The sequence below is a fragment of the Salvelinus alpinus genome, chromosome 32 (assembly GCF_045679555.1).
Source record: "Salvelinus alpinus chromosome 32, SLU_Salpinus.1, whole genome shotgun sequence".
Taxonomy (NCBI): domain Eukaryota; kingdom Metazoa; phylum Chordata; class Actinopteri; order Salmoniformes; family Salmonidae; genus Salvelinus; species Salvelinus alpinus.
In genome coordinates, this window is record NC_092117.1 from 17,111,444 (window position 1) to 17,130,583 (window position 19,140).

Here is a 19,140-nt window from a genome sequence, read left to right on the forward strand (position 1 = left end):
TAGATGGCACTTACCTCACTCTCTCCCAATTCCCCAGTGGATACAGTTACTGTTAGAAGTTATAACATTAGAATTGTCAACAGCGAGACTGAATGGTGCTAGTCAAGGAACAATTGAGGCCTGGACAAATATACTTAACTCAGAAGAGAATAATCTCAGCTAAAGCCCAACACATACAAGTAAACAATCCATAAAGCCCAACACATACATACAATACACACACTGAACAAAAATAAGAATGCAACATGCAACAATTTTTTTATATTTTACTTAGCTACAGTTCATATAAGAAAATCAGTCAATTTAAATACATTCATTAGGCCCTGATCTATGGATTTCACAAGACTGGGAATACAGATATGCATCTGTTGGTCACAGATACCTTAAAAAAAAGTTAGGGGCGTGGATCAGAAAAACAGTCAGTATCTGGTGTGACCACCATTTGCCTCATGCAGCGTGACACATCTCCTTCGCATAAAGTTGATCAGGCTGTTGATTGTGGCCTGTGGAATGTTGTCCCAGTCCTCTTCAATGGCTGTGCAAAGTTGCTGGATATTGGCTGGAACTGGAACATGCTGTCGTACATGTCGATCCAGAGTATCCCAAACATGCTCAACGGGTGACATGTCTGTTGAGTATGCAGGCCATAGAAGAACTGGGACACATATGTATATATGTATTGGAGGGGAGGTGGGGGGTTGGATGGGTACATGTTGGGACTGGGTGTGGTTTGGAGAATGGGATGGGAGGTTGGGACTGTAGGCCCACTTCTTTTTTGTCTTCTGTTACTCTTTACATTGAATTTATTATCACTTAAACTCTGTATGTATTTCTTAGTTTTTTTTTGTGCTATTTTGAGTGGCAGCCTACATGTACGTTTGAAATGGATAATGTACCTGTAACCCCCCCCACCCCAACAAAAAACAAATAAAAATGTGGTCCTCCAAAAAATAATACATCACATAGTAACGGCTGTGACTGTGTCTTGTAGACCTGGGCCATATGTATCAAGAGCCTCAGAGTAGGAGTGCTGATTTAGGATAAGTTTAGCCTTTTAGATCACAATGAATAAGATTACATGGCCAGGGGGGACCTGATCCTAGATCAGCACTGCTACTTTGAGACACTTGATACGGTCCCAGATAATTATGTGTTGGCATTAGAATATAGCCTACCCTCTTGTTGTGAGATGAAATTGTACTCTGCATCTAGGAAAATACTGTATGTAAGTATTTTAATCCCCTGTTAATGATGTTGTACATGCATTCATTTCAGGTAAGTTTCTTGTTAAAGTAGTTTATTTCAGATATGAAGCATTGAGATACACATGATCAGTGTGTACATTAAACTTCAGAAAATCAAAAATTACACTCAATTAATCTGCCTTTGTCTAGAATACACAATCACTGGCATAATTAAGCCAGCAGAGCCTGCACAATGGAAAAGAACAAGACTGTGATAGACAGGCATTAGTCTTATTCAGTCCTTCCAGATCAGTAGCCCCCAAAGAGGTAAGAGCTAGGGAGTAAAATGGATAAGGCCTATTTGTAATTTGGAGGGACTACACTCAGTCTCTGTTGTTCTGTTGCCTCCTGCTGGAGAGAAAGTGAACCTTCAGTTATCGGTGAACATACCAGTCGTATAGGTTACTAATGGACAACGATCAGTTTGTCAGAAGGTGCAGATAAAATGTCAAGTGCACCAATGGAAAGGAAATAGGAAACATGAAGGTTTGCAGGGATCACACTGACCTATCTCTGGTGTTGGGCCATTGTGCTGTAGACCACATCACCTGGTTCTGCTGCCTGTAAGAGAGGAGGAACACACATAGATTGATAGCTATAATGGTGAGTTAGAGCCTATATAAATATAAGCTTCATGCCAGTACAAACACATACAGGCATGAATAAGTTAAGCAAGTCATCAACACAGTAGAGCAGCTTTTTATGTAGGCCTTGGTCACCGCAGTGCTGTATGTCACTGCATCATCAGGTAATGGGTCCCGATGGTAGACGGTTACATAGAGTTATTCAGATAACATTTACATCTATTTTGTATTCATTGTACATTCTACAATACATCAGGGCTGTCAATTCAAGTTCTGCTTCTCAAGACAGAAAAATACTATACAAGACCAGCAGTGTGTATGTGTTTATTTAGTTTAAAGTTTACCCTTTGTGCTGTCCTGTGCTGCTTAGGGATCACAGTGCTGTACAAGTCACCGTGGCTCTCAGGGTTTAGGCCCTGTGGGATGGAGGAGAGAGAGCAACATGATCTCATCCACTCAGAGAGGGGGTTTAGTTGGGTTGCCGAGGGTTTCGGTTGGGTTGGAGGGGGTTGGGTTGAGTTTGATGGGGGTTTATTTGGGTTGCAGAGGGTTTAGGTTGGTTTGGAGTGGGTTGGGTGGAGTTTGATGGGGTTGTTAAGTTGGTTTGCAGAGGGTTTAGGTTGGGTTGAAGGGGGGTTGGGTCAAAGAGGTTAGGTTTTTACCTGTTGTGTTGATCCTCTGATGTGACTCACAATGCTGTAGGTAATGTTCTGCTCAGGGTCAGCAGACTGCTGAAAGAATGAAACACAAACCTTGTTAACGTCAAACTTTTTTTTACGACAGAAGGATGTTGTACACATGTATATTGACACATGAATTTGCAGTTTCAATCTATTCTAATGAAAGTACAAAATGTGTTATCATTCAAGTGTCAGGAGTTGTGGTGAGGGATTTGAGGAAGTAAAATATGCATACTCAGTGCATGACTAAATTGAGAAACGCAGTTCTCTTTAAACTGTTTAACTTAATATTCTTGAGTCCAGTAAACCTAAGAGATCGGGTTGATAATTAGGGCCTTTTATGACTATCAACCAAAGCTTTCTCAAGAAGAGAAAGGAACAGATGAGTGAGAAGAGTGACACTTTCCAATCCAAGATGGCGTAGCAGTCAGATGTCCTTTGTCCTCGTCCTGTCCCGTGTATATATTTTTTATATATTTTTCTTCGCATTTCTTTTTATATATATTTTTTTTCTTCTTAAAAACTCAACTTCAAAACACTCTCCTGCAACCTACCTCACCAAATGTGGTGCGGATGTGTTTTTTTTCTCCTCAAAGGTATTATTCACCTCGTATCCGAAATCTAACAACAAAATGCTAGCCAGAAGTTAGCCAGCTCACAAGCTAACGTGAGTAGTTCAGCTAACCACAGCTAGCGCTTATCAGCTATCCTTTAGCTCGGAAAACTATTGCCAGTTTTGTACAACGCGACTCAGACCAGAGCATACCAGACCTATTTTCTCTCCATATCCCCGGATTTTTACCGCAAGCTCTGGACATTTACACCTGGATCTTGCAGCTAACTAGCTGCTATCCGAGTGACTATTGGCTAACATCAATTCCGGAGCAAACACCAATTATCCCGGAGCTAGCCAGCTGAAGAGTTCCATCAGCCACTCCTGGGCTACAATCACCTATCCGGACCCGTTTTACTGCCGATGCGGAGCCCCACCGGGCCTTCACGACTGGGATACCGACGTTATCTGCCCGAGGGAGTTATTCAACTGGCCCCTCCATCGCGACGTAACCTGAACGCCCATATGCTAACTGCGGCCCGCTAATCGTTAGCTGTCTTGAGCATATCGGCTGCTATCTGAACAGGTCTATCGAACAATCTTACGCCGCGGGCTAGCTTAGTGGAGGCCTCACTGCTCCATCTACGGCTGCCCCCTGGACACTATGATCACTTGGCTACATAGCTGATGCTTGCTTGACTGTCCATTAATTCACGGTACTCCATTCCGTTTATTTGTGTTTTATCTGTCGGCTCTGTGCTTTAACTCAGGATCTGTGTGTAGTTAATCCGACCCTCTCTGCCTAGCCGTCGCCATTTTTACCTGCTGCTGCTGTGTTAACTGACTAGCTGCTGTTATCTCACCTGTTGTTTTAGCTAGCTCTCCCAATCAAGACCTGCAATCACTTTATGCCTTATTGTATGTCTCCCTCAAATATCAATATGCCTTGCATACTGCTGTTCAGGCTAGTTATCATTGTTTTGGTTTGCAATGGACCCCGTAGTTCCACTCTACGTACCTCCGATACCTCCTTTGTCCCACCCCCCACACATGCGGTGACCTCACCCATTGAGACCAGCATGTCCAGAGATACAACCTCTCTTATCATCACCCAGTGCCTGGGCTTGCCTCCGCTGTACCCACGCCCCACCATACCCCTGTCTACACATTATGCCCAGAATCTATTCTACCACGCCCATAAATCTGCTCCTTTTATTCTTTGTCCCCAACGCTCTAGGCGACCAGTTTTGATAGCCTTTAGCCGCACCCTCATCCTACTACTCCTCTGTTCCTCGGGTGATGTGGAGGTAAACCCAGGCCCTGCATGTCCCCAGTCACCCTCATTTGTTGACTTCTGTGATCGAAAAAGCCTTGGCCTCATGCATGTCAACATCAGAAGCCTCCTCCCTAAGTTTGCCTTATTCACCGCTTTAGCACACTCTGCCAACCCTGATGTCCTTGCCGTGTCCGAATCCTGGCTTAGGAAGATTTCCATACCCAACTATAACACTTTCCGTCAAGATAGAACTGCCAAAGGGGGAGGAGTTGCAATCTACTGCAGAGATAGCCTGCAAAGTTCTGTCATACTTTCCAGGTCTATGCCCAAACAATTCGAACTTCTAATTTTAAAAATTAATCTCTCCAGAAATAAGTCTCTCACTGTTGCCGCCTGCTACCGACCCCCCTCAGCTCCCAGCTGTGCCCTGGACACCATCTGTGAATTGATCGCTCCCCATCTAGCTTCAGAGTTTGTTCTGTTAGGTGACCTAAACTGGGATATGCTTAACACCCCGGCAGTCCTACAATCCAAGCTTGATGCCCTCAATCTCACACAAATCATCAAGGAACCCACCAGGTACAACCCTAAATCCGTAAACATGGGCACCCTAATAGACATTATCCTGACCAACCTGCCCTCCAAATACACCTCTGCTGTCTTCAATCAAGATCTCAGCGATCACTGCCTCATTGCCTGTATCCGCCACGGGTCCGCGGTCAAACGACCACCCCTCATCACTGTCAAACGCTCCCTAAAACACTTCTGCGAGCAGGCCTTTCTAATCGACCTGGCCCGGGTACCCTGGAAGGATATTGACCTCATCCCGTCAGTTGAGGATGCCTGGTCATTCTTTAAATGTTACTTCCTCACCATATTAGACAAGCATGCTCCGTTCAAAAAATGCAGAACCAAGAACAGATATAGCCCTTGGTTCACTCCAGACCTGACTGCCCTCGACCAGCACAAAAACATCCTGTGGCGAACTGCAATAGCATCGAAGAGCCCCCGCGATATGCAACTGTTCAGGGAAGTCAGGAACCAATACACGCAGTCAGTCAGGAAAGCAAAGGCCAGCTTTTTCAAGCAGAAATTTGCATCCTGTAGCTCTAACTCCAAAAAGTTCTGGGATACTGTAAAGTCCATGGAGAACAAGAGCACCTCCTCCCAGCTGCCCACTGCACTGAGGCTAGGTAACACGGTCACCACCGATAAATCCGTGATAATCGAAGACTTCAACAAGCATTTCTCAATGGCTGGCCATGCCTTCCTCCTGGCGACTCCAACCTTGGCCAACAGCCCCGCCCCCTCCGCTGCTACTCGCCCAAGCCTCCCCAGCTTCTCCTTTACCCAAATCCAGATAGCAGATGTTCTGAAAGAGCTGGAAAACCTGGACCCATACAAATCAGCTGGGCTTGACAATCTGGACCCCCTATTTCTGAAACTGTCCGCCGCCATTGTCGCACCCCCTATCACCAGCCTGTTCAACCTCTCCTTCGTATCATCTGAGATCCCCAAGGATTGGAAAGCTGCCGCGGTCATCCCCCTCTTCAAAGGGGGAGACACCCTGGACCCAAACTGTTACAGACCTATATCCATCCTGCCCTGCCTATCTAAGGTCTTCGAAAGCCAAGTCAACAAACAGATCACTGACCATCTCGAATCCCACCGTACCTTCTCCGCTGTGCAATCCGGTTTCCGAGCCGGTCACGGGTGCACCTCAGCCACGCTCAAGGTACTAAACGATATCATAACCGCCATCGATAAAAGACATTACTGTGCAGCCGTCTTCATCGACCTGGCCAAGGCTTTCGACTCTGTCAATCACCATATTCTTATCGGCAGACTCAGTAGCCTCGGTTTTTCTAATGACTGCCTTGCCTGGTTCACCAACTACTTTGCAGACAGAGTTCAGTGTGTCAAATCGGAGGGCATGTTGTCCGGTCCTCTGGCAGTCTCTATGGGGGTACCACAGGGTTCAATTCTCGGGCCGACTCTTTTCTCTGTATACATCAATGATGTTGCTCTTGCTGCGGGCGATTCCCTGATCCACCTCTACGCAGACGACACCATTCTATATACTTCCGGCCCTTCCTTGGACACTGTACTATCTAACCTCCAAACGAGCTTCAATGCCATACAACACTCCTTCCGTGGCCTCCAACTGCTCTTAAACGCTAGTAAAACCAAATGCATGCTTTTCAACCGTTCGCTGCCTGCACCCGCACGCCCGACTAGCATCACCACCCTGGACGGTTCCGACCTAGAATATGTGGACATCTATAAGTACCTAGGTGTCTGGCTAGACTGCAAACTCTCCTTCCAGACTCATATCAAACATCTCCAATCCAAAATCAAAGCAAGAATCGGCTTTCTATTCCGCAACAAAGCCTCCTTCACTCACGCCGCCAAACTTACCCTAGTAAAACTGACTATCCTACCGATCCTCGACTTCGGCGATGTCATCTACAAAATAGCTTCCAATACTCTACTCAGCAAACTGGATGCAGTTTATCACAGTGCCATTCGTTTTGTTACTAAAGCACCTTCTACGACCCACCACTGCGACCTGTATGCCCTAGTCGGCTGGCCCTCGCTACATGTTCGTCGTCAGACCCACTGGCTCCAGGTCATCTACAAGGCTATGCTAGGTAAAGTGCCGCCTTATCTCAGTTCACGATGGCTACACCCACCCGCAACACGCGCTCCAGCAGGTGTATCTCACTGATCATCCCTAAAGCCAAAACCTCATTTGGACGCCTTTCCTTCCAGTTCTCTGCTGCCTGCGACTGGAACGAATTGCAAAAATCTCTGAAGTTGGAGACTTTTATCTCCCTCAACAACTTTAAAAATCTGCTATCCGAGCAGCTAACCGATCGCTGCAGCTGTACATAGTCCATCTGTAAACTACCCACCCAATTTACCTACCTCACCCCCCATACTGCTTTTATTTATTTACTTTTCTGCTCTTTTGCACACCAGTATCTCTTCTTGCACATGATCATCTGATGATTTATCACTCCAGTGTTAATCTGCTAAATTGTAATTATTCGATTTATTGCCTACCTCATGCCTTTTGCACACATTGTATATAGATTCTCTTTTTTTTCTACCATGTTATTGACTTGTTTATTGTTTACTCCATGTGTAACTCTGTGTTGTCTGTTCACACTGCTATGCTTTATCTTGGCCAGGTCGCAGTTGCAAATGAGAACTTGTTCTCAACTAGCCTACCTGGTTAAATAAAGGTGAAATAAAAAAAAAATTTAAAAAAAAGATAACATGACCATAGCTTACTACTGAGGTGTTTGCTGGTTGGTCCTTTGCCTTCTTGTCCTCTGAAATAATCAAAAGAGGATGTTGGTACTAATGATCTTTCATGTCAAACCTTTCATGTGTAGTAGCAACTACTGTCCTGTATTTATAATATTCTGCAAATGACATTAGTCATTATTATTATTGTTTTAATAAATTTTCATTAAAACAAATACATACCATGTTTTCTCAACATCTTCCATGTGAGCAAGGTAACAGCTATCACCACCACCAACAGGCTCAGAGGAATGAGCAGGACTACCAGCAAACTGGAATATAAAATGCAAATAAATAGAATATATAGATAATCACAGGCATTGATCTAAGTATCATAGGCATCATTTTTTTGCACTGTTGCGACATAGAAATACTTTATAGCCTATCATGGTCCGAACACATTAGTTTTAGGAAGTAAGGAATAAGGAACTTTACCAAAAGAGGGAGGAGAAGAGAATGCCACAAATGCTTAAGTATGTCACAATACACGCACAAAGATATCTAACCATGGGGAAGTGGTAAAGGAAGGTGTTTTTAATTTTGTATACACTTTCATCCATTGCCCCCACACCCTTACAGTTTCACCAACCACTTGGATGACTATTACATTTTTGTCATTTAGCAGACGCTCTTATCCAGAGCGACTTACAGAAGCAATTAGGGTTAAGTGCCTTGCTCAAGGGCACATCAACATATTTTTCTGACTAGGGGATTTGAACCGCCATCCTTCCGTTTGTACTGGCCCAAAGCTCTTAACCATTAGGCTACCTGCCGCCAATGTTCCATATAAGCTGCGCACAGCTCCTCCGCAGAAGAAATATCAGCCTCCACAGAGAAGCACAAGATTGAATTTCACTCAACTTTCACAAGTTTTCTTTGTTAGTTAACACTATAAACGTTTCCCTTTACTGTGGGAATTCAATCGAATCAATGCAATATTAGCCAATTTCATTGCAACAAACGAACAAAACGAACTATGCAAGAGATTTTGTTGTAGGCAGAATGCATTGGAGTAGAATTCTATTGCATTGACAGGCACAACTCAGGCCCATACTCTACAGACCGGTGCACCATAACCAATAAGATCTACAGTAGGCCTATATGCAAATAGACCATTGCCATATATAGATTTGTGCCATTCACTTTGAACTGGACTGCTTTACAGCATGAGCTATTATTATGTGTTTTGAGATCAAACCAAGAGCTGCATGTAGCCATGTGTTCACATTTGTTCATATTCTTTTCTAGTTAGTGAGTTACTAGCCTAGTTATAGATCATTTGTATTCGGCAATGTGGGAGTGACTGCTTCCTACAAGAGCACAAAACGTGTACTTTTCTAGTCATCTTTGAAAAACAAGTCAGGTAAAGAGCTTTTTTTATGTCTTAAAGGGGCAATATTGTATTTTGAGAGAGACTTGAATAAGCTAAGTTGCCAATATGCAGAGGGTAGCATAATTTGTCTGATTCTCTATAATAATGGTATGGGAATAATAATGAATTGTATTTTGTAAAGTGGTTTCTTGCATCAAACAACACAACAAAATGTTCAGTTACCTACTTGTCTGAAGAACAAATGGATAATTAATGTAAATCCCTGCATGTTTTTTTTCAAAAGTCTCATGGAATGTAGGCCTACATTGAACACCACACATTGGATGCTACTGTAGGCTGAAGGAAATAACTGCTATTTCCATGTTAAAATGTTATCTGATCCATAGTTTTTGATGGTAGGCCACTCTGGTAGGCCTACAGTATGATCAAATAGCCACAGTAGCCTACTTGGCCCCTGTTAAAACAGTACATTAAAGCAGGTACAGCCTCAGTGTTCACAGTAAACGTACGCCGGAAGTTGCACAGAATTTTCACAAAGTTCAAGTTTGCCCTCAGCAGACCTGACATTTTCTCAGTGCTTAAACATTTTTAGAGGGAACATTATCTGCTGCCCCTGTTAAAGTGAGGAGACTGAATACTGACCTCTGGATCCTTTTCTGTCGCTTCTCGTCAGTTCCCCCATTGTTCTGGTCTGTAACAGAAGGGGTGAATGTGGGCTGAGAAGTGTTACTCAGCACCTGTTAGTGAAGTTTAGTAAGTGGTTGGAGCTTTTGTCGCTGTGAGAAGCTCCAATAAGTAGCTCCAATAAACTGACTGGTGTACAATTTAGATTTATATGATTAAAACCAGGTAACTGGAATGTTGATTAGCTAATCTATATAATGCTTTCTTAGCTTGTGTTTGACACATGCGTTAAAATTAAATTCCTTTTATTTTCAGTATTATTTTCAAATCTAGGTGGTAGATATGATGAACAGTTTTATAAAGATTGTTCCATTTCTTAATGATCTTTAACATGACTGACAGGAAAATCTCAAGAGAATGTGTGGTCAAAAGATTTCCACTTTGGGGCCTCCTGAGTGGCGCAGCGGTCTAAGGCACTGCATCGCAGTGCTAGAGGCGATGATACAGACCCGGGTTTATTCCCTGGCTGTGCCACAACCAGCCGTGGCTGGAAGTCCCATAGGACGGTGCACAAATGACCTAGCATCGTCCGGGTTAGGTAAGGGTTTGGCCAGGGGGGCTTTACTTGGCTCATCGCGCCCTAGCAACTCCTTGTGGCGGGCCGGGTGCCTGCAGGCTGACCCCGGTCGCCAGATGAACGGTGTTTCCTCCAACACAATGGTGCGGCTGGCTGGCGGGTGTTAATTAAGAAGCGTGGTTAGGCGGGTCATGTTTCGGAGGACGCATGACTCCACTTTTGCCTCTCCCGAGCCCTTTGGGGAGTGGCAGCGATGGGACAAGATCGAAATTGCAAAGAAAAAAGGCAAAATACAATATATATATATTTCCACTTTGCTTCAGAAATGTTCCTTAATCTCTAACACTGGATGAATAAACGGGACTCATACTTGGTTATATGGGATTGCTCTGTACTTACTTGTGGTGGTGGTGTTACTCTGTGTTGTGGTTGGTTGGTTAACAGTGATATGAACAGGCATCTGTAGATCTCCAACTGCACACCAGTACCAGCCAGTGTTCTTAATTTTTAGTTGACTCATCGTTACGATCATGACTTTTTCTCCATTGGCAAGAATCCGCTTTAATTCTACTGATGCTCCATCTAAATTCCCAACACTCCTCTCCACGCAAGAGCCACCCAGCCTGCACCAGCAGAAATCTCCAGAGTTACGATAGTTACAATTGACAGTGACACTCTGTCCTTCAACTCCAGTCACATGTTGCTGGTCCACATAGAGTCCTGCAGTACCTGCACAATGAATGGATTTGAAGGGTCAACATTTGTGTGAATGTCAAATAATCCCCATACAGAGTACATGTTCGGTCATTTTAAAAAGGTAAATCTAGATCAGAAAACACAAATGGTTTAAACAGAATTATGAGGCCAGATGCTCATCTAAACTAACCAATTTCACATGGTATTACTAAACTCAGTAGATGGTATTTTAATGATCAGAAAGGTAAGGATCTCACCTGTGGCAACTGACAGATATAGATATGTGGTGTCACCTTTCTCCACAGCACACCAGAAATATCCAGAGACCCCTAGTTGCAGATTCTTCATGGTCACAGTGAAGACTCTTGTAGTAACATGATCAGCGATGGACAACCAATTAGATGCACTCTGAGAGTCAGTACGTATTAGAGTAGAGCAAAAATTGAAGAAATATCCATTACACCAGTATTTCACATGTTTTTCAGAGCCATGATGATAGAGACATGGGATGGTGATGGAGCCTCCTTCACGTACAGACACATGACTCACTGTGGACACACCGTGAATACCTGTAGACACAACAGAAAATACATATATAGATACTTTAATTTTACCCATCTGCTCAAGAGTCCCACCAGATGATCAGCCAAACCACTTGACATAATGTATACATTTGTGACCTCTGGAGAGTGTAACGGCTGTCCTCCTCCTCTTCATCCGAAGAGGAGGAGCAGGGATTGAACCAAGGTGCAGCGGGTTGTGAATACATAATGAATTTATTGACAAGACGAAAAACGAACACGAACTACACTTGAAATGATACAAAATAACAAACGACGTAGACTGACCTAAACATGAGAACTTACATAGACACGAAGAACGCACGAACAGGAACAGACTACATACACACCGAAACAGTCCCGTGTGGTACGAAATAACATACAGACACGGAAGACAACCACCCACAACGAACACTGTGAAACAACCTACCTAAATATGACTCTCAATTAGAGGAACGCCAAACACCTGCCTCTAATTGAGAGCCATACCAGGCAACCCTTAAACCAACATAGAAACAGACAACATAGAATGCCCACCCAAACTCACGTCCTGACCAACTAACACATACAACAAACTAACAGAAATAGGTCAGGAACGTGACAGAGAGAAATGAGTGAGACTGTCGTTGTCACACTATGTGTTTGTGACACCAGAGAAGACTGAGACATGTTGGTGCTGTTGTCGGCACACCGAAATCCAGCCACGAGAACATAACACTTTGACCATTAAACTCATATTTAGCTTTGACACCCCTAAACTATGGAGACAATCTCTAGTTTCAATCAGATACAATTTGAAGTTAATGAAATAGTTATGATATACTGTAACTTTGACTGGATGGTCGTTCTGATATCTACTGTAGTACAATGTTGAAAAAAGAAATGTGTGCAAAATATGTTACTTACACTTTTGTTATTAGGTAAAAAATATCCCTATTTTTTCAAATTGATAGACATGGGAGCTTTTTCTTTTCTATTTCAAGAGTTTGATGATATCTTGGGCCATGCCAAAGATGAAAAGTGGATCACTAAGCAAGAATATTACTTTATTTTCCCTGCCCACCCCAGGTTGGCGTGCTATTACATGTTACCAAAGGTTAACAAGGATCATCATAACCCTCCTGGAAGGCCCATCATCAGCAACAATAATACAACAATATATTACAAGTACACTAACGTATACTTGGGGTGGCAGGTAGCCTAGTGGTTAGAGCGTTTTGCCAGTAACTGAAAGGTTGCTAGATCGAATCCGAGCTGACAAGGTAAAAATCTGTCGTTCTGCCCTTGAACAAAGCAGTTTATTTTATTTAACCAGGCAAGACTGTTCCTAGGCCGTCATTGTAAATAAGAATTTGTTCTGTCTTGCCTGGTTAAATAAAATAAATAATACTACACATTCAAATAACATACAGTTGAAGTCAGAAGTTTACACACACTTAGGTTGTAGTCATTAAAACTCGTTTATCAACCACTCCACAAATTTCTTGTTACAAAACTATAGTTTTGGCAAGTCGGTTACAACATCTACTTTGTGCATGACACAAGTCATTATTCCAACAATTATTACCAGACAGATTATTTCCCTTATAATTCACTGTATCACAATTCCAATGGTTCAGAAGTTTACATACATTAAGTTGACTGTGCCTTTAAACAGCTTGGAAAATTCCAGAAAATTATGTCTTGGCTTTAGAAGCTTCTGATAGGTTAATTGACATCATTTGAGTCAATTTGAGGTGTACCTGTGGACGTATTTCAAGGCCTACCTTCAAACTCAGTGCCTCTTTGCTTGACATCATGGGAAAATCTAAAGAAATCAGCCAAGACCTCAGATAAAAATTTTTGGATCTCCACAAGTCTGGTTCATCCTTGGGAGCAATTTCCAAAAGCCTGAAGGTACCACGTTCATCTGGACAAACAATAGGATGCAAGTATAAACACCATGGGACCCCGCAGCCGTCATACTGCTCAGGAAGGAGACGCATTCTGTCTCCTAGAGATGGACATACTTTGGTGCGAAAAGTGCAAATCAATCCCAGAACAACAGCAAAGGACCTTGTGAAGATGCTGGAGGAAACAGGTACAAAAGTGTCTTTATCCACAGTAAAACGAGTCCTATATTGACATAACCTGAAAGGCCGCTCCGCAAGGAAGAAGCCACTGCTCCAAAACCGCCATAAAAAAGCCAGACTACGGTTTGCAACTGCACATGGGGACAAAGATGGTACTTTTTGGAGAAATGTCCTCTGGTCTGATGAAACAAAAATAGAACTGTTTGGCCATAATGACCATCATTATGTTTGGAGGAAAAAGGGGGAGGCTTGTGAAGAACACCATCCCAACCGGGAAACACGGGGGTGGCAGCATCATGTTGTGGGGGTGCTTTGCTGCAGGAGGGACTGGTGCACTTCACAAAATAGATGGCATCATGAGGATGGAAAATTATGTGGATATATTGAAGCAACATCTCAAGACATCAGTCAGGAAGTTAAAGCTTGGTCGCAAATGGGTCTTCCAAATGGACAATGACCCCAAGCATACTTCCAAAGTTGTGGCAAAATGGCTTAAGGACAACAGAGTCAGGCTACCCGAAATGTTTGACCCAAGTTAAACAATTTAAAGGCAAAGATACCAAATACTAATTGAGTGTATGTAAACTTCTGACCCACTGAGAATGTGATGAAAGAAATAAAAGCTAAAATAAATTATTCTTTCTACTATTATTCTGACATTTCACATTCTTAAAATAAAGTGGTGATCCTAACTGACCTAAAACAGGGCATTTTTACTGGGATTAAATGTCAGGAATTGTGAAAAACTGAGTTTAAATGAATTTGGCTATGGTGTATGTAAACTTCCGACTTCAACTGTACTTCAAATATGTAGTGTACTTTTCTAGGATATCTTAAGTATACTATAAATATACTATCATTACACTTCACCCTTAAAGTACACTTTTTAAATTCATTATTTTTTCAGTATACAACAGGTGGGTGGCAGGTAGCCTTGTGGTTAGGAGTGTTGGGCCAGTAACTGAAAGGTTGCTGGTTCAAATCCCTGAGCTGACTAAGTGAAACATCTGTTGATGTGCCCTTGAGCAAGGCACATAACCCTAATTGCTCCAGGGTTGCTGTCAATAATAGCTGATCCCTGGCACTGAACCCACACTAAGGGGTAGTGGGATATTCACAAAATAATTTACGATTCACTCTTGTACATGTGTGAAATAGGACAAATTTCAGCGCCCACCTAATTATCTTATCAATATACTATCAACCTTCCATACACCTTTTAAAAGTGTCATTTAAATGCATTGTATTTAATTTTTTAAATATACTATATGTTCACTATCATTACACTTAAACATACTCATTAAAAGTTTACTTCAATTTCATATGCTTTAATTGTAATTGAGTTTATTCATTCAAAATACACTTGGAGTTGTTTTTATGTTGAGGCATAGATTTTTTTTATGGAACACTGCCTGTGAGTTATAAAGTACTATAAGGGCACAAGGCGAGACCCAGATGTAGACACGGGAGGCAGATGGTTTGAGTCTTTGATATTTATTAATAATCCAAAAGGGATAGGCAAGAGAATGGTCGTGGACAGGCAAGAAGTCAAAACTAGTTCAGACTCCAGGAGGTACAGTGTGGCAGGCAAGCTCGAGGTCAGGGCAGGCAGAGTGGTCAGGCAGGTGTGTACAGAGTCCAGAAAACAGCAAGGGTCAAAACCGGGAGGACTAGCAAAAGAGAATAGAAAAGGCAGGAGCACGGGAAAACCATGCAGGTTGACTTGGAACATACAAGACAAACTGGAACAGACAGACAGAAACCACAGGTTTAAATACCCAGGGGATAATGGGGAAGATGGGTGACACTTGGAGGGGGTGGCACAAGGACAGGTGAAACAGATCAGGGTGTGACAAGTACATTATAAGTATAGTTTCAGTGCCAATGATGAGTTTTGAAGTACTTTCTGAATTCCTGTTCGGAAGAGTGCAGAGAAAGTTCACAATGATAATGATTGTTTATTCCACATAAGCGAACATGACTAGCTGAGGAATATGCTTCTTGAGAGTATACTTTCTCAAGAGAATATACTTAAGTATACTTTCAAAAAAGTATATTTAACTTAGATGTCCACAAAATATATTTGAAGTATACTTTCAAAAACACTTTTTTACCCAGTATCCCTTTCTGCAGCTGAAATTTTTATTTATAATGCAACTGTTTTGATCTTCATTTTCCAACTGAATAATGCTGTACTTTTAATTACACATTACAAAAAAAAACATATTGAGATACTAAAGTGTGAAATGCCACTGGTGCACAGTTATAAAAAACAATGACTTGTCACTGAGAGACTAGTCAGGATCGAGGGAAAGATGAATAGAGCAAAATACAAAGAGATCCTTGGTGAAGCCCCAAAATTGCCCCTGCTAGAAGCCTGTGTTTCAGACATAAGGAAGTGGATGGCTGCAAACTTTCTACTTTAAACTCGGACAAAACAGAGATGCTTGTTCTAGGTCCCAAGAAACAAAGAGATCTTCTGTTGAATCTGACAATTAATCTTGATGGTTGTAAAGTCGTCTCAAATAAAACTGTGAAGGACCTCGGCGTTACTCTGGACCCTGATCTCTCTTTTGACGGACATATCAAGACTGTTTCAAGGACAGCATTTTTCCATCTACGTAACATTGCAAAAATCAGAAACTTTCTGTCCAAAAATGATGCAGAAAAATTAATCCATGCTTTTGTTACTTCTAGGTTAGACTACTGCAATGCTCTACTTTCCGGCTACCCGGATAAAGCACTAAATAAACTTCAGTTAGTGCTAAATACTGCTGCTAGAATCCTGACTAGAACCAAAAAATGTGATTATATTACTCCAGTGCTAGCCTCCCTACACTGGCTTCCTGTTAAGACAAGGGCTGATTTCAAGGTTTTACTGCTAACCTACAAAGCATTACATGGGCTTGCTCCTACTTATCTTTCCGATTTGGTCCTGCCGTACATACCTACACGTACGCTACGGTCACAAAACGCAGGCCTCCTAATTGTCCCTAGAATTTCTAAGCAAACAGCTGGAGGCAGGGCTTTCTCCTATAGAGCTCCATTTTTATGGAATGGTCTGCCTACCCATGTGAGAGACGCGGACTCGGTCTCAACCTTTAAGTCTTTACTGAAGACTCATTTCTTCAGTGGGTCAAATGATTGAGTGTAGTCTGGCCCAGGACTGTGAAGGTGAACGGAAAGGCTCTGGAGCAACGAACCGCCCTTGCTGTCTCTGCCTGGCCGGTTCCCCTATCTCCACTGGGATTCTCTGCCTCTAACCCTATTACAGGGGCTGAGTCACTGGCTTACTGGTGCTCTTTCATGCCGTCCCTAGGAGGAGTGCGTCACTTGAGTGGGTTGAGTCACTGATGTGATCTTCCTGTCTGGGTTGGCCGTGGCGGAGATCTTTGTGGGCTATACTCGGCCTTGTCTCAGGATGGTAAGTTGGTGGTTGAAGATTTCCCTCCAGTGGTGTGGGGGCTGTGCTTTGGCAAAGTGGGTGGGGTTATATCCTTCCTGTTTGACCCTGTCCGGGGGTATCATCGGATGGGGCCACAGTGTCTCCTGACCCCTCCTGTCTCAGCCTCCAGTATTTATGCTGCATTAGTTTATGTGTCGGGGGGCTAGGGTCAGTTTGTTATATCTGGAGTACTTCTCCTGTCTTATCCGGTGTCCTGTGTGAATTTAAGTATGCTCTCTCTAATTCTCTCTTTCTTTCTCTCTCTCGGAGGACCTGAGCCCAGGACCATGCCTCAGGGCTACCTGGCATGATGACTCCTTGCTGTCCCCAGTCCACCTGGCCGTGCTGCTGCTCCAGTTTCAACTGTTCTGCCTGCAGCTATGGAACCCTGACCTGTTCACCGGACGTGCTACCTGTCCCAGACCTGCTATTTTCAACTCTCTAGAGACAGCAGGAGCGGTAGAGATACTCTGAATGATCGGCTATGAAAAGCCAACTGACATTTACTCCTGAGGTGCTGACTTGCTGCACTCTCGACAACTACTGTGATTATTATTATTTGACCATGCTGGTCATTTATGAACATTTGAATATTAGGCTGGGTTTCTGTACAGCACTTTGAGATATCAGCTGATGTAAGAAGGGCTATATAAATAATTTAGATTTGATTTGATGTGAACCTGCTCCAGAGCGCTCAGGACCTCAGACTGGGGCGAAGTTTCACCTACCAACAGAACAACGACCCTAAGCACACAGCCAAGACAATGCAGGTGTGGCTTCGGGACAAGTCGCTGAATGTCCTTGAATGGCCCAGCCAAAGCCCAGACTTGAACTCGATTGAACATCTCTGGAGAGACCTGAAAATAGCTGTGCAGCGAATCTCCCCATCCAACCATACAGAGCTTGGGAGAAACTCCCCAAATACAGGTGTACCAAGCTTGTAGCGTCATACCCAAAAAGACTTGAGGCTGTAATCGCTGCCGAAGGTGCTTCAGCAAAGTACTGAGTAGTGTCTGAATGCTTATGAAAAAGTTATATTTCAGTTTTAAATTTTTTATGCTTTTGCAAAAATTCTAAAATCCCATTTTTGCTTTGTCATTATGGGGTATTGAATGTAGATTGATGATAGGGGAAAAAGCAATTTATTCAATTTTAGAACAAGAATGTAACATAACAAAATGTGGAAAAAGTCAAGGAAAAGTCAAGGAATTTCCGAATGCACTACACCTGTCTGTCTACCCCTATTCTTTGTCACCCTGATAAAGGTTCTTGTAGCCGCAATGCGCCAGTAATCTTTTAAATTTTTGCTATATATAAGCCGTAAACAATAAAGGATTTGACATTTTTCCACTACATGAGAGTGCCTTAATTACTTCTGGAAGTTGTTTTGCAAAAAGGCTTTTTTAGCATTGTTTACTATCCAGCATCAACTTATTTTTGTTCTGTAGTATTTCATGCCATGATCAAAGAGCACCTCATGGTATACAACTGTAACCAAAGAAGTGCTTTATTCCTGTGTCTCTTCTTAATATGTTAGATCTCGTTTACTGGAAATTGTGTTTAAATGTGTTATGCAAATACTAGAAAAAGATAACTGCTGAAAAATACAACTGTTTCACAAATTAAAACGGCACTCATCAATACATCTGAGCACAACATACCGAAAATCTTTAATGTGACTACAATGTCTATTGACAAAGTATAAAGAACATTACAAGTGTTATGACTTTCAGCATGTACTCAGTCTCAGTGTCTGACTCAGGAACTGAGTCTAATAATATCAAACAACAAAATGGCTTCCCTCACTTACCTGACAGTCCAGTGAGGAAGAAAAGAGTGTGCAGGACAAGGAGGAGATATGGAGCCATGATTGGATGAGAGAGAAATTCTCTGGTAGCTTTTATGTTTGAATGGGCGCACTGGTGTGTGTCATGGACCAGGGCACCCAGGCAACTAACTCTACTTCCTGATCCACATGGATATCACTTATTTAACTCTTCCTGTTTTAATGACAATGCAACCATGTGCCCTGTGCAAGACCTTGTGTAGTCAATGTTGAGCTGTTGAACCTGACCAAGGTTGATGTTAATACATATGTTGATTTATATGATCATTGCTTGTGGTTCGTTCCCCATCCTCAATACCCTGATAAAGTAATACATTTATAAACTCCTGAGTCCTGTG

The 19,140-nt window shown here is 42.6% G+C and overlaps 1 protein-coding gene across 2 annotated transcripts; it reads right to left on the minus strand.

Moving 5' to 3' along the window:
• Positions 1 to 249: 249 nt before the first annotated feature.
• LOC139562417 (polymeric immunoglobulin receptor-like) lies at positions 250 to 18,923 on the minus strand. Of its 2 annotated transcripts, none has more exons than XM_071380117.1 (10): positions 18,767 to 18,923; positions 11,137 to 11,448; positions 10,583 to 10,912; positions 9,625 to 9,673; positions 7,833 to 7,921; positions 7,635 to 7,675; positions 2,491 to 2,559; positions 2,173 to 2,244; positions 1,752 to 1,805; positions 250 to 1,592 (listed from the first exon to the last, which is right to left on the minus strand). In XM_071380117.1, the coding sequence occupies exons 1-9, from the start codon at positions 18,822 to 18,824 to the stop codon at positions 1,752 to 1,754; spliced, it is 1,074 nt and encodes a 357-aa protein (XP_071236218.1). In that variant the 5' UTR covers positions 18,825 to 18,923; the 3' UTR covers positions 250 to 1,592. The 2 variants fall into 2 exon arrangements, with proteins under 2 accessions (XP_071236218.1, XP_071236219.1); XM_071380118.1 differs by having other exon boundaries at positions 250 to 1,595.
• Positions 18,924 to 19,140: the final 217 nt, after the last annotated feature.

What these genes read in the sequence shown, in the direction of transcription:
- LOC139562417 (XM_071380117.1), bottom strand. Translation starts at nt 18,824, where the DNA reads ATGGCTCCATATCTCCTCCTTGTCCTGCACACTCTTTTCTTCCTCACT. An exon ending in GAAGATGTTGAGAAAACATG is followed by an intron (nt 7,676 to 7,832) that starts GTATGTATTTGT and finishes TGATTATTTCAG; the next exon opens with AGGACAAGAAGGCAAAGGAC. An exon ending in AACCAGCAAACACCTCAGTA is followed by an intron (nt 2,560 to 7,634) that starts GTAAGCTATGGT and finishes TCATTCTTTCAG; the next exon opens with CAGTCTGCTGACCCTGAGCA.